The sequence below is a fragment of the Terrapene carolina genome, unplaced genomic scaffold (assembly GCF_002925995.2).
Source record: "Terrapene carolina triunguis isolate 2854851 unplaced genomic scaffold, T_m_triunguis-2.0 Scaffold89, whole genome shotgun sequence".
NCBI lineage: Eukaryota > Metazoa > Chordata > Testudines > Emydidae > Terrapene > Terrapene triunguis.
In genome coordinates this window covers 33,061,152-33,077,279 of record NW_020664440.1, presented here as the reverse complement: position 1 = coordinate 33,077,279, position 16,128 = coordinate 33,061,152, and the positions used below count along the sequence as shown (strand labels likewise).

Below are 16,128 nucleotides of genomic sequence, written 5' to 3'. Positions count from 1 at the left end.
AGACATTCTGGTTCTTTTTTAGGAGTAAAATTTATTATTAGTGGTGTTTGAAATTGCTTTTTTTTAATTAGATAAAATATTGGCCCAATCTAAAAGCCTCACACTCCTGGCGATGAGTTCCTAGGCCTTGAGCCAGCAAGATAGTTAAGCATATTAACATGATTTCCATCACTGCAGAACTTGTACATTTCAGGTATTTGGGGTGTTTGGTTTGATAAAAATCTATTCTCAGATAACTGCACTGGCTTGGGTTTTATAACAACAACGTAATATTTGTAAATAGCCCTTCTCCCTGACCACCATCCTTCAGGGTGCTCAGGGTACTGTTCAAACTACACTTTGCAATGATACAGTTAGATACAGATCACGACAAAATACATCACCTTAAAATTACACAGGTAACACCCAATGTAAGGGCTTTTTATAGATTTCTACCATAAACAAGAAATTTAAATACATTTATTAAAAGATCAATGCTAACCCTTTTTGCTGCAGTTCACAAACAGTACTGACAAATCCAGCACAGGCTGGGATGGCCTAGGTGACCTTTTCCAGCTCCAATTTCTGTTATTCTCAATAGGCAAGAACAGGGATTCAGAATTGCTGCTTTCTGTAGACTACAATGGACTTCTTACTCCCCCCGATCCCAATATATGCTCCTGGAACAGAAGTCAGGATCTACTGAAAAGGAAGAGGAAGGAAGGCCTTCCTTACGCTAGAGTACCGGCTGAAAGGACTGCTATATCAGGAGGTCAGAGCTGCTTGGAAGAGAGCTGAGGTGAGAATAAGGTGGGATCTAAGTACTTCCAGACAGAGGGTAAAATGAGATGTTTCAGTTAGAGGGGAAAGTGATGGAATATTAACTCTGAGTGCTCACAGGACTAAGAAGCAAATGTCCTTGTCCTCTGACTCTGTTGGCCTAAAAACCCTTTCACTACATCTTTGCAAGTAAATTGCAGTCACACAAGAGTCTATTCTCCATCCATATTGAATCCTTCATTAGCATCAAAGGGAGTTAGTTATACCCCTATATTTAGAGAGGACTAGATCCTCTCCTTCCCCAGAGAGGAACAGAAACTGCTTAAAGATGTAAAGACAATCCCAACTCCATAAATTGGAGGAATTTTATAGCAAGGTCAAAAAGAGCCCAACTTTTAGTGCTACTGTATAAGACACCTTCTCACATCTCTTTACTGTCTTCCTTGTAGTCCAAGCAGAAGAACAGGACTTCAGGAAACAGAATAAGCTTCTAGACCTTGTGTCTTACCCCAACAGAGACAAAGAATAGGATAAGTTGAGAGGAGGAAGAAAGATTCAGGAAAGTGGGAATATGACTAGAGTTATGCATTTATTACTGGTTTTGCATTACTACTGATGTCTGATGGACAGAATAGCCAGGAACAGTTATGCACCAGTATATATAGACTGATGAATATAACCTGCAAAGGAATTTTAGAAAATGTAGACCTACACTAGCCCTGACAGATATTCATAGCTGTCAAAAATGCAATCAGGCTCAGAGTGATGTTAAACAAGATGATTAATATTTCACCAGAAAAATGTAGCTTTTGTAAAAATTTTATTCCTACAGTGGTAGGTTGATGTCAAAGGGTAAGTAAAAATTCTAGAAAAGTGGTAAGCTATAAAGGAAGTGTTCTACATAGCACATAGGTTTAATGAGGGAAGAAAAACAGGTTCCCTAGAATGCCAAAGAAAATTAATCTCTTCAGACAGTAGAAGAAAGCAATTTCTGAAAAGGCAGATACTCAATACTTACAACTCTTTAAAGCTCAGGCAAACAAAGTGCAAAAACCACTGACAAAATGAAGTTGTGTGTGGTTTTTTTTAAAACCACTATTCAATAGAAACCACTAATACCGAACATTTCCTGGGCAAATTAGCAACAACATGTCACATTCTCTTATTCAATGCTAACTTAATCCCCTTTAAAGGTTTTTAGGATTCCAGACATAGTAACATGAACACATTCAGCAAGTTTCTTGAAACTAGTCACAATCGTAAATAATCCTAAAAATGAGTTAAGCCAGTTTTAGCAGCTAGTGAATCAATGAAAAAGAACATCAAGACATTTATTTGGTGAAGTACACTTTAACCCTCCCATTATCTTGTCAAACACCTTCATTTTCTGTCTGTTGCATTCATAATGTACACAAAATCTACAAAAAATTAACATATTTTCTTCACATTTTGCTCAGCAGTTTGTCTCAAACACTAGACTCTCAAAACAGTGGAAACAGACCATCAAAAACTGTCCACCAAATGGGAGAATTAGAGAGGAATTGCCTAAAGCAACACAAGCTTTAACAAATAAATTGTGGAATCTGATCAAAACCAGCGGTTCTGAAAGTCAAACCACAAACTCAACATGTGTGTAAAAACCTCTTAAAGAGACAGACAGTTAAATATAAGGCAAAGTGTTTCTCATTAGGCCATTTTCTTACAGATTTGCATTGTCATTTTTGTTCTGTTTTCTAAGCCAGACAAAATGTACAAGAAACAGAAAGCAATTAGTAACCTTTGGAAAGCCATATCCCCTTTCTATATCCTTAGAAATTATTTTTTTAAAATACCATTTATAAAAGTAAACTTTCTGTTAGTTAAAAACAATGAAGACACCCACCTTGAAAATGATAGGAAAATGGGAACAGAGAACCTCGCAGACAATTGTACCGGCCCCCAAACTGGATGGAGCAACTAAAAAATGCAGCAATGTGCAGAACTAGTTGCTGCTTTGTCACTGAGCATATCCTGTTCACTGTTTGTTTCGCTTGTATTAAAGGAGAGGATTTGGGGAGGGTTAGAGAAAAGGATATTTTTGTGCAATGTACTGGAATAAATTAATGCCTTTTTGCAAGTGGTTTTGCATTTTTGTAACTTCCTCTGCTGTATTTTTTTTTCTTTCCCCCTTTAAAAGATACTTTACTAGTGCTTGGCAAGTTGTCACCCTTGAGAGCAGAGGGGGAATTAGCTTACTTCAATAATTGTTCACTGTGTAGTAAGCATCTGGTGATTTTCAGCTGCTTACATCTCAGCAACCGAAAGAGGTACTGCACTGAAAACTGTCAGCTCACACAGAATCTTGATCTGTAAAACATAGTAAAATTTAGTAAAACTTGGTTCAGCCATTGCACACTCCATATGCAAAGGAAACGTTCACACTGACAAAAGGGTATCAATACAGTAGGTGTAACATCACAGCTCATTAAAACGATATAGATGGGGGAATTCTCACACCAAATAAGAGACTTTAAGTTCCAAAGTTCCTACTGTGGGCACAGTTGTGGCCCAGGGTCTGATCCAACTCCCACTGAATCAGTGGATCAAGACCAGTTTGACTAAGTAATGGTTTGTGGAGTGTCCAAGAAAAACTTTTCCACTTTAGCTGATTTGTGAGGAAGAAAAACCAAACCATAGAAAGATGGGAATTATTAATACATAGTAGGAAAACCAAACAGTACCGCATTTGCATTGTGCAGCATTGTAGTACGTGTGTATTTTCGGGAGATTTTCCTATTTAAAAAAAAACACGTTTATATATATTTAATAAAAAATGAGTGATTATGAAATGAAATATAATAATTTCATTAGGCAGGAGCTTTTTTCACTCAAGCTTATACCCACACTACCAAAACCCAATTGTTTATATAAGAGCCAAAAGTGAAACAACATGCTCCCATGAAGCTACAACACACAGTATAGTAATTCATGCAGAATTTAGTTATTACTGCATTTTAGACTTTGATTTCAGAAGCCATAAAGGCTATGAATGCACTGGATACAGTGCCTGGTATAAGGGGAGGAAAAATGAGAGGGCTAACTCCTATTCTGTTATTGAACGGCTTTGTGACCCATTGAAGTCAATGGAATAGCACCAATGTAGCCAGAGTCTTTGAGGATTATTGTAATTTTCACAAACGTTTCTGTTTGATACATTGCAAACAAGCAGCCAGCCTCATTATCTGTCATACACCCAATGTAACAAAAATGGCTGAACCAAATTTTAGTAATTCTTATGTTTTATAGCCTCTATTCGGCTGTCATATCCCACTGCAAACACAGTTGTAAGCAAGTCTTGTAACGTGATCTCTCCCCCTCAGTAGGATGTATTTAATAATTTTGAGAAACTTAAGTGTAAATATGAAAAAAAGACTAAACTACATCAGGGTGTTAGGTGAAAATGGAATTAACAAAAGTTGTTCTCTAATCCGATGATGAGTTCTGATGTAGCATTTAGATATGAGATGGCTTTGAGGGGAAGAGCAAGAAGAAAAGAAGTTACAGGTTAAAAGGTGTATATTTATTACTAACTGTAAAGGAATTAGAGATGGGTCCAAACCAAACTCTGGGAAAGTGCAGACCAGGAATCAGATCCAAACTTTGTGACTCAGGTCCATCTTTTAAGACATGCCTTTTAAAAGGTTGTTACTCAACTCTGCAAAAACACTCTTTAGCAGATGGTAAGCAGTAATTGCCTCCACCTAGGCAAAAGTAGCAATTAGCTAAGACTAGGTCTGTTCTCCAAGAGTTACCAGTCTTCTCTAATCTAGGCTCCCTTCCTCTTCCCCTTAACACCCCCTTCTTCCCCTCTCTTCCCCCCACTGAAAAAACAGACCTTGTGTACACACGGTCCTGGCATTTTTACACCTGTGTAGCCCCGCTTTGAGCCTTGTCTACAGTAGTAGTCCCACCACTGCCAGCATCCCTGGAGCTGCATTGATGTTAAAGTGGTAAAATGAGAGTCTGCAAATTTAGTTTGGGTCAGTCAAGTGACAAGGTTTCCCCCAAAACACTGCAAAGATGTCTCCGAGTTTAAATGATACATGTATCCCAGCAAGAGTAACTTCCAAAGAGACGTTCTGTATCACAGAGTTCATTTCCCATCTCACACAGCTGTCTGAATGGCAGAGTAAGCAGTCACATAATGAACTCCTGAAGGGTAAAAACTCCCTTAGCTCCACAAGTCTCCCTCCTTCAGGTTTATCTGCACCTCTACTGCCTTTCTTGGCACTCTACACTTCAATCCCGTCCCATCACAAAGCAAACCAGTTCTCTTTTAAACTCACTGATACTATTTGCTGCTACAGTTTCACTTGGCAACTTATTCCATATGTTCACTACTGAGTGTGAAGCATCTCTGTTGGAATTCTCTGCATTGCTCTTAATTTCCAGAGTTTCTTAATGGATAGATAGTATCTTCTTCTTCTTTGGAACCTCCCAGGGAAAGAGCTCATTCCACTTTACCAAGGCCCTTTCATAACTGCAAGCTGCAGTTTAGCAACTGTGTCAAGAAAAATGAAACACCCAGTGGAAGGAAGGAGAGGGTAACAGTGACAGCACCGATCACCTGCACCTTCTGAGCTCCAAGCTCCCTCCCAGCTCTCCCATAAGTCCTGTGTCGTGTTCAATCATATTTACTCCAGTCATGGATCCTGAGACAACATGGAATTGACGGGAGGGCTGGAAAGAGAACGGCTGCTGCAAACCGACAATGATCCAGCCGGCGGGTTTCCCAATGATCCAGCCTGACAGCTGACATTTCCAACCTAGGTGTGCCAGCTCTGGGAAGATGCTTTGTGCTTACAAAATACTGTGGTTAGCGTCTGTCACACACAACTAATAAGCTTTGTGAATCGTGAAGAGGGTGAAACCTGTTTTGAATAATTTACAAAAATTAATTGCTTAATCTGTAAAATGGGGCTAATGATACTGCGCGCCTTTGTAAATCACATCGAGATCTGCTGCTCCTAAGTGCTACTAATAAATTGGTCCTCTAATAGAAGAGAAGCAAAGGGTACTCAGTACAGTCTGGAATACACACTGGGGTGGTCTCTTAAGACTGGAGGTTGCCTACCAAGGGTGGCCTCTGGACCAGGTTTCACTCTATTAATTACATCATCATCATCAAGTCTGCCTTGAATGACAATGTTCAGAGTTTTTTTCTGTGTAGCCAGGACGTTTAAGGTCCCTATATCCCTGTTAACTACAACTGTTAAGCATCCTTGAATCTTAACTACTTACTTTGATTTGCTTTCTTTCCCGGGGTCAGTAACTCCTGTTTACTGAACAAAGCCATCTGGGCTAATAGCTTCCTGGATTCTCCCATACTAAGAACTGGATTGTACACTCCTTTAAAGCAGGCATAAACTTCCACTGATTTCAGAAGACATTGCTTGAATAAGTTGTGCTGGACTGTTCTCTAACCACCTTAAGGCTTTTACAGGAAAGCACTCCACTTATCGTGCACTCCTTGGTTTTGGTACAGTCTCCCAGAATTGTATATTAACATGTATTTACATTATTATTTGAGTTACCGTAGAACCTAGATGCCCCAGAGCTCCATTGTGCTAGGCACTGCACAAACACATATGAATAGACAGCCCTTGCCCTGAAGACCTTACGGTCTAAGCAGACAAGACAGACAAAGGACAGGAGAAAAGAATCATCATCATCCCCATTTTACAGATGGGAAATGGAGGCACAAAGAAATTAAATGACTTGACCAAAGTCACAATGGGAGTCTGTGACAGAGCCAGGCACTGAAACCAGGTCGCCTCAGTTCCAGTCCAGTGCCTATAAAAAAGAACTATAAAGCCTTTTAAAGAATTATCTTTAAAAATTTGTGCAAGTCTCCAAATCACTATCACAACACAGTGGTATGGTTAATAATTACAAATACATGGTCATTTTAAAATAAAACATTAGTAAAGCTGTTCTCCCTTTACGTCTCTAACATTGAGTCCAAGTTTCTGTTTCTCTGCTGAAAACGTCAGATGATGTCAGTACCACCTAAGCAGAACATATTCCTGCACGGTGCTAGGCATTCCCAGATATTTTTATTATTATTATTTGTACAGCACCCCAGGTCCTTCACCTAGGTTTTAGGCCCTAGACAGCATGGCCTTTTACAGACTTAGCCTTTGCTGAAAGGAGGTTAGAAATGAAGGGCCAAATTTTGCTCTCTTTACTCAGTGGGACTGCAATTGTGAGTAAGACAAGTAAGGCTGGACCCAGATTAGATGTATGATCATACAGATGATGGGAGAGAAGAGAAAGGAAGAAGGGAAAATTGTTCTGACATGTACATGGGAGGTATTTGTTTTGCTCTTTTTAAAGGACATGAGGAAGTGGACTGTGCCAGGGTGGAGTGAAGAGATGGGCCCCCTCCTGATGTCAATGGGCCGGAGACCCAGAGCCTGTATCTGCTCAAGCAGGCTCACTGGGGCTGAAATCTGATGAACCGGGCTGCTCTGCAGTGGAGCCAAAGCAGGGAGGCCCCACGCAGGTAGGACACACACAGTGTGTGTCAGAGAAGATCACCACGGTGAATTTCTGTGGTTTCCATTAGAGGGGAAATACAGCCTGGCCAGGACCATGGATTCACTGGGGAGCAGGCACAGCACTTTTCATCTGCTACTTCACCCCAAAATCGCTAGTAGTTGTGGCTCTCCTGTATTCTGAGAGTTGTTCCTTGGGCTGAGCTCACAGGGAACCAGATCCAGCAGGTATTAAGTATGTGAGCAGTCCCATTAATTTAAATGGGATTACTCACATGCTGAGATTAGGCATGCATTTAAATACCTTGCTGGACCAGGGGACAGATCAAATTTGCCTTGCATTTATTTGGGATATTTAACACGTATGTTTTAATTGAGATGGGCCTGAACTAAAGTCCCAGGTCCAAACAACCCTTATGTCTGGGGTGTTTGTGATTTGGATCCAAATTTTGCAGCTCTAATTTGTAAAATATTTTCCTTTCCCGTTAATAGTTTCCAGTTTGGGGCTTAACACTACAGTGTAAAAAGCCTCCCAGCATTTCTCACTATTAGCCAGACCTCAAAGATTTTGGTATCACATTTGATATCCCACTTATAATAGCCTCTGCTAAAACATTTCCAGCACACATACAGCATTGTAGATGAGCAAGGCCCCAGACTGATCCACGAAGACCCATTTTATGCTTAATGTCCTCTAGAGAAATTACTTCTTACAGCCATTTGCTGCTTCCTGAATTTTTTTCTTCTTCCAAACAACCAATAATCAGGACTGTGTGGAACGTACCAAACATTATAAAATGAATGCAAGTTGTTTGGTGCATAAATTAATGTTGTTCTCAAGCTGCATTAACTGAGCTGTCTCCTTTAGAATGAATCATCTACTTCAGGGGTCAGCAACCTTTCAGAAGTGGTGTGCTGAGTCTTCATTTATTCACTCTAACTTAAGGTTTCACGTGCCAGTAATACATTTTATCGTTTTCAGAAGGTCTCTTTCTATAAATCTATAATATAACTAAACTATTGTTGTATGTAAAGTAAATAAGGTTTTTAAAATGTTTAAGAAGCTTCATTTAAAATTAAATTAAAATGCAGAGCCCCCCTGGACCAGTGGCCACGACCCGGGCACTGTGAGTGCCACTGAAAATCAGCTCGCGTGCTGCCTTCGGCATGTGTGCCATAGGTTGCCTACCCCCGATCTACTTTATTGTTATTTCTTCGGTGGATTTTCAGCATTTACAGCTGGGAATGCCTCTAATTTTATAATTATACCACCAGGACCTTTTCCACCTGCTCACCTCCAGGGCATGGGACATAGAAGGAGCTAGTTTACTGGAGAAAAAGTTATTACTAAATTGCAAAATCCTGTGTTAGTTGCACACATGAAACAGAGCATTATTTTGCTTTAAGAGAGGGACCATCAGCCAGGTGTGCCTACCTGTTGGTGTTATACTCTAAACCCCCAACTTCCTTGCTCGCCTGCAAAAGATCTAGAATTCCTGCTGAACTTCCACTCTCTTTCTTCACTTTGGAGTTGCGGCCTGGCTTTGCCTCTGTGTCAATGTGAAGCGAATCTTCATCTGATGACTCATCAGTCTGTCAAAGCAAGGAAAAGGGTCAAAAAAATTGAAACAAGCTACATTAGTCAGCAAGCCGTCAAATAGTTTTCGGCCCCCAAAAACTTGAGGACAGAACTGTTACTTTGCTTTCACTATAAAAGTTAGGGGCACAGTTTGAACGGGTCTCCTTATGGCTTTGTCGTTATATTATCTTTTCAGAGTCAATTTAATGCTTCTGAGGAGTGCCAGACTTATGGAAGTCCCCTATTTATCTATCATCTAGGCAACAGCAGTGCAAGCTTCCCCACGCTACCTTTCCAATGTGCCTCACTCTTCTTCTGAAGGCATCCCTGCCCCCAAGCTAGAGAGTGTTCTTTCTTCAGGCCTCTCCAGTGCTTTGTGTCACTGCTAAGACCACCAAGAAAGGATGCCAATTTCTACTTGTTTTGTATTATGAACATTTGTGCTCTAGCATCTGCACAGAGACCGTCATCTCATTTCACATCAGTCAGGCAGACACATCAAATGGGAATGAGAGCTGGGAGAATTTTTTTCAGTCAAACCGTGAATTTGCCAAAAAATGCAGTTTTGGGGCAACTGAAACTATTCATGAATTCAAGTTGAATTCGGCCAATGGTTTTGGGCGAATAAAAAATTAGGATTTTTTTTTAAAGTCAAAATGGTTCATTTGGATATTTCATTTTAAAAAAATTCAGTTTCGGTTTGAAATTAAACAATTTTTTTCCAGTTCAAACACTGAACCAAAAAAAATCAATTATTCGCTCAGCTCTAATGGTAACAATTTTGAGTCACTACTGGACTGTAACCATGAATGAATGTACAGATGAAAAGTTCTGATTGCCCTTAAATTTCCTTGAGCCATCATGTCTCCCCAAACACAGCTAAAGAAGACTACACTATTCATGAAATCTGAATGCTTTGGATATATACAGTTTATGTCAACAGTCTACCTTGCTTCTTGCAAGTGATTCAAATCATATATGCATGCAAATTGTCCCCTATTTAACTCTAAGCATGTGCTTAAATGTTATCCTGAATAGGAATGGACCAATGCATGTGCTTAAGAGCTTTCCTGAACTCTGACCATAAACAGTCCCATTGCAGCTAGTGAGAGTGCTCAAGCGCTTTAACATTAGGCATATACCTAAGTATCTTGCTGAATTGGGGGCATTATAGATGTGAGAGAGACGACAAGGAAAGAAAATTCCTCTTATGTACTCAGTAAATAAAGCCCTTAGTTATCATGTAATAGGTATCATGGGCATCCTGTAATATAAAACACCAACTATGCTAACACGCTGCTCACATTACTTTAAGATTAACTTGTGGAAAGTACTGTGTAGAAATGGATTAATGCTGACCAGTGCCCAAAGAAAATGAAGAAGTAGGGGAGCTCATTTACTGCCACAGGCCAGGAAAGAGTCCTGGAACAGAGCCCAGGTCCGTAGAACAGAGCCAGCAACGTAGTGCCAGTGTGAGCACTGCCGAGCGGGTCCCACTCACCCTCCAGAGAAGGACATGATTCTTCTTGTTCTGTCTCCTTCTCTCGTTACCTGCTTACAAAGTTGTCCATCTGGTCATGTCTCTGTTTTGTATTACTTCCCCTTTCCCAGTGAAAGGGAAGGAAAGTGACAACATTTTGTTCCTGTAAAGTTATTTCCTATTCATTTCTTTGTCTTTTCTTCTCCCCAACCAGTCCTGTCCCTAACCTCCCTGAAAACTTTCCAGCCCCCTAATTTTCCCACAGTCTTCATTTCCCGCAGTGCAGGTACCATCAGTCTGGATAAGGAAGAATGGACAGGACTATCCTTGCAGTCCACTAACTCTGCTTCTTAATTGTCCAGAGGAATTGCTGTGAGTGACACATGCCATCTTCCTTCCCCACACAGACCGAGCATCCATTTGCCACAGCTGTGCCAGCCTATCATGAGACACCAGGTGCCCAACCCTGCCACCACTGGAAGACAATGGGAGTTCCTGGTGTCCTGTGGCAAGAGAATTGAGCCATACAACTCATTTGGGTGGAGAGGTGTCTAACAATAAAATTCTGCAGACGGCTTGACAGGTCCTAGACTCCATTTACATTCACCACTGCAGTGGACAATATATGAGCAATCAAGTCACAGTAACAACTAATCCCGATCTGCTACAATATATTAATGCAATCCACTGCAGACATAGCAGGTCACCTCTAGTTAGCTAAATGAAAAGACATTACAGTTGGATACAAAGAAATTTACAAGTCTTTAGTACATTAAGGGTCTGATTTTCATTTACAGTAAGGCCCTTTTACACCACTCTGGCAGCGTGAAGTGGCTTTAGAGTGGCTGCAAACATAATTCAATGACTATTTCATTGAGACTACTCAATACTCACATGTGTTTAGGTGGATCAAGGTCAGAGGACTCAGCAGCCCATGGGATCAAGTCCTTAATGTATTTCTAAATGTGTGTAATGGCACACAGATACAACAGGGAAAGGTACGATAATAATAGAATACCTTATACAATCCTGATTCCACCTTTGGCTTCTTAACTGGTGTGTGTTGTAGCGTTTCTTTTTTATCTGATAAAACTGAAAAAAAAAACCAGTTAAAGTTGAGACAGACCTTTCACTAACTCCAGAAACAACCTGTACAGCCTCAGAATACAATTTAAGTCCATTGTGTTTATTTTAAATCTTGTGCTGCAAGTAATCTGTACATGTTTTTTATTTATTGTAAAACTTATAACAACTTTAAAAAGTAGTTTTGAAGAATTGGATACAATTTAATTGCACAGATATAGACAAAACAGGATGCAGTCTTACAAGGTAAATCTCTCTTCGTAGTGTTTTTCTTTCTTCTAATTGGAAATTCATCAATTTTCAGTTCGCCATCATCTGATACATACTCATATTCATCTCGCACAGGTTTTGTTTTATCTTCTTTAAAATTTTGCAGCGACCCAAACACACCAGGATTCAACTGGGTTTTGACTCCCTTGGAACTATAGAGACAAATATTATAAAATCCAAAATGATAACATTTTCACACGGAAAACATATCAAGGAGACACACAGCCACATATCAAGGTAACATTTCTTATACTTGTAGGAAATCAGAGCATGGTAGTTTTAAAGATAGAGTGGCAGTTCACATTGGTTTGCATGTGTATTGTTTTGCACAGGTTTCACAGGACCAGATCCTCACCTCGTGCAAATCGGAGTTGCTCCACTGACTTCAAATGAGCACTACATTGAGCTTTGTTGGTTTGTCAATTGAGCTTTATTGGTTTCTACCGGCTAAGGATCTAGACCATAATACAATCAATATATATGCAATACACACATACTACATGAAATCCTTGCATTCCATTTTTAGTTGATTTATGTAGAATGTGCCCAGCCTAATCTCCGGGGAGACGTACATACAGGATAAAATAAAAACTCAAACTGACAAGAAGTCAACTCAGAAAAATATCCCTCCAGCCTGCAATTAAAGCTTAGTCCAGTTAAGGCACCATCCTCAAGCATCTGCCAGAGTGAACAGATAAACCTTTCAAATTGACATTATGGCCAAAAAATTTGGGCTTTGTCAGATCAAATTCTAGAGATGAGAGTGCTCTGCCTGGATTGGGAATAGAGCAACTAACAAGCACTCTGATGTGGTCTCCATTAGCATGCGTGTCAGTTTCTCTCAGCTGTTGAGATGGAGGAGGTGGTCTTTAGGGCAGGAACAACACAAGCACTTCCTCATAATCGATAAATGTTGATGGAGCCAGTGGGAACTGCAGGTGGCCAGGACTGCTCAGGATTTGACTCATTGACCACAGTGGAATTTTTCCCTAATATTGATGCCAATAGAACAGTAGCAGCCAGTACACCAGGTTGAGTGTCCCAACCACACCTACCACTGACTCATTCTCATTTCAGCCAATAGGCCTGCAATAAAATGAACTGTGGAGGAGGACGAGACAAAAGAGGAAAAGAAAGGGAGACGAGGAGGACAAAGCGAGAGGAGAGAAGATGAGAAGGGCACCCGGTCAACTACAAATGGCACACAGGGATAGATCACAGTGCAGAATCAGGCAGAATGTGTCTCTCTAAAGAGCATATACACACCCAGAAGGCCGGAATAGCTCCAGTGAAATGCTGCACTGACTACCAGTTCCAGTATTTTTTTAACATGTATATTATTTACTCAGTGATCCAGGTCTCATTTAATCAGGTAAATATTAGAACCATGCCAGAAAATAGGGGATTTTTTCTTTTACTACTGAGAAAAGTGGGATTAAAAAAAGCATTAATGAAAAAATACTGGTGTTTTAGCCTAGGGCAAGTTTTTACAGCCAAGATATAAACTACCGGTAATAGTGATTTATAATTGACACATTTTAACTAGACAATCAATGTAAAACGATACACATACAAATTAATCTGAACTGCTACTATCTCTGTAAAACCACTACTAGGGATCCGATTTCATAACTAAAAAATATTTTAAGCATATTGTAAATAGAATTTACTTATGGTACTTAAAAATAATAAAAACATAAGCACAATTTTTACTTTTGAACATAAGGACAAGTTTGTCACCTCCCTGTCTAAACCCCCCCCATCGATACAGTACATTTATCCTTTATAATTCAGTGTGTATTGCCATATTTTTACTTACCCGAGCAGTTTCTTGTTAGAGAAAGAAAATGTAAATTTATTGTCCTTATTTCCTGATAAAGGTGTCTTTTCCAATTTGTGTTCCTCTTCCATTTTTAATAATGAATCTGGTTTACTGTTCTGCAAATCATGAAAACAGCAACAAAATTAGGTTAATATGTTACCAATATTTTTAGATTTCTAAGCAAATTCTGGTATTTATTACTAAATAATTAGGATACACAGAATGTGTATGCGTACGCTCACACACAGAAATGTAGATAGATAAATGGTTTAGTTTTCTCCTCAGTTAGGCCCAATTCAGGAAAGCATCCCTGTTGAGGACACCACTTAAGCACATATTTAACTTTAAACAGATGCTTAAATCCCTTTGAAGACAATGGTTGCTAAGCATATGCCTAAAGATGAGCACGTGCTTAAGTGTTATCCTAAATGGGGATGGTCTTAAGCATGAGCTTAAGTGCATTCCTGAATCAGACCTTTACCCAGGTGCTCTTCCCAATGAAGTCCATCAGAACTATACCCACTCAACTAAGGGCAAAACTAAGCATTGGGTCCATGATCTTGCAAAGAAGCACATGTTTAAATTTTCAACAATATTTTCTTGGTTTCATTTTTTGAGAAGTGGTTTTAACCACACTTTGACATGTGAAAAATCCAAAGTATGTACTTGTTGCCCCTTACTAATATTTTGCAGACTAATAGCAGTAGAGGATGTTAAGGAATCAAAGACATCACAATCAAGTTAATTTCATTGTACCAATTCTATTAATCCAAACAGTTCCTTGGGATTACCCACTGGCAGAAGCTGTCTTTGTGGCAGAATGATATTGCCACAAAGTGTTTTCAAATACAGTTTAAAAGGAGGATAGACCTCCCTCCATTGTCAATATTTTGAACTTGTTACATAGAAGAAACTTGGAAACTGGGATCTGCCTGGATCCAGTGAGTCAAAAGCAACAGGGAACAATCCTTATTTTGGCTCCCTCAAGCAGCAAGTCTCTTTCCGAGACCGGCTCACTTAGAGAATGCGCTTTCACGTCACGTATCTAGCAACTTAGCAGTTACAGGCACCCTTTTTAAAAAGGATGGGATACGATAATACTTCCTTTTCCCTCTGGAAGAGAAGCTTCAGAATTTGCCCCTTAATCTACAGTAGAAGAAATAATTATTACATTATGTGTTTTATATTTTTGGATTTAACATGAAATCAGTTCGAATTTTGTTTTGTTTTTTAAATACAACCCTTGCTCTCTTCTAAACTGTATGGGCACTATCCTCAACTAGTGTATATTAAAATACATTACCACCACCAGTCATCATCTGAGATCTGGCTCAATGAGAGTAGCTTCTTTGCTGATAACAGGAAGATATAGTTATTCTCTCTTTTTTATATATTTTTGGCAGGGGTGTGTGTGTTAGGGATGGGGGGTAAGCAAACAACAGTTTTGTTTCATTTTAAGGAATGATTAATCCTTTCTCATAAGAAACCTGTAGAATGCTCTGAAATTAAGACTGCAGCTATTACAGAATGAAGGTTATGGATTACATTCTTTGTATTGCTCCGAAATGGTCTGGAGTAAGATTATTGCACTCCAGGAGTGAATTCAACCTACATTATGTATCTCAGGAGCCTGTCTCAATGAGGCAAACTTTTAAATATATAGGGCCTGATTTGGATCTCTCTCACTCTGGTTTGACACCATTGTGAGTCTACTGATTTCACTGGAGTTACTGCAGATTTAAACTGGTGTAATTCAGATCAGAATCATGACTACAGAGTAGGGGTAGGATTATTCAGCGCTGTCTACAATTATTTTCTGATTGAAAATCTTCCTTTAATTTTCCATAATTATTCTAATATCTTTCCATAATTTGGGGGGGGGCTGATTCTCTGTGAGCTTACACCTCTGTAAATCAAGAGTAACACCAAAGCACTCAATGGAGTTACACTTTGTGAAACCAATGAGCAAGTCTGGGATTAGGCCCTATATTTGCACACTGTTTGTACTATACTCCGCTAGAAGTTACACTGCTTCTTCCCCAATTTCTAGTGTTTCCCATTGCTGTGTGCTACTGTACTCCAGTGTGGCAGCACAAGTTAACAACAGACTTTACCTTGTATTTCCATTTGGCTTCCGTTTTGCTCTTATTGTGCTCTCGAATTTCAAATTTCTCCACCTCATTTTGCTTATTAACAACTTCCTTATTGGGAACACTTAAAACATTCTTTGCAGCCTGTAAAAAAATCACCACATACTCCTAAGCAGGAAGGAGATGAGCTCCAATTTTCCCAAGTTAATTATCTCTCCCTTTATAAACATATATCTGAATCGTCTGGAAGACAGAAATATTTTACACCAAAAAAAAAAAATCACACTGACACTGATTCTTTTTGACATAATAGCTGTAGATTCAATCAAATATTAATGCTCAGAGAAATTAGAAAGTTAGTTTTGTTTCTCCCTTGCCACGGTCACTATAAAGAATGCTTTCATCTCCTACCTGTTGCTTCATAGGCAAGTTTCACAAACTGCATACAAACTACTTTTTAAAAGCCTTAATATTATTTCTTGTAGAACCAAATTTAAACAATTAAGTGT

At 39.3% G+C, this 16,128-nt stretch overlaps 1 protein-coding gene across 1 annotated transcript in view; it reads right to left on the bottom strand.

Annotated features, from left to right (window-relative positions):
- The window catches only part of PHF2 (PHD finger protein 2), a 146,651-nt gene that overhangs the window by 16,494 nt on the left and 114,029 nt on the right, over positions 1-16,128 (bottom strand). The window contains exons 13-17 of the mRNA XM_024199491.3: positions 15,644-15,763; positions 13,527-13,645; positions 11,681-11,859; positions 11,373-11,446; positions 8,731-8,888 (exon numbers count right to left, since the gene is read on the bottom strand). Of these exons, the coding sequence (XP_024055259.1) occupies positions 8,731-8,888; positions 11,373-11,446; positions 11,681-11,859; positions 13,527-13,645; positions 15,644-15,763 (650 nt within the window). The remainder of the gene's footprint in view (positions 1-8,730; positions 8,889-11,372; positions 11,447-11,680; positions 11,860-13,526; positions 13,646-15,643; positions 15,764-16,128) is intronic.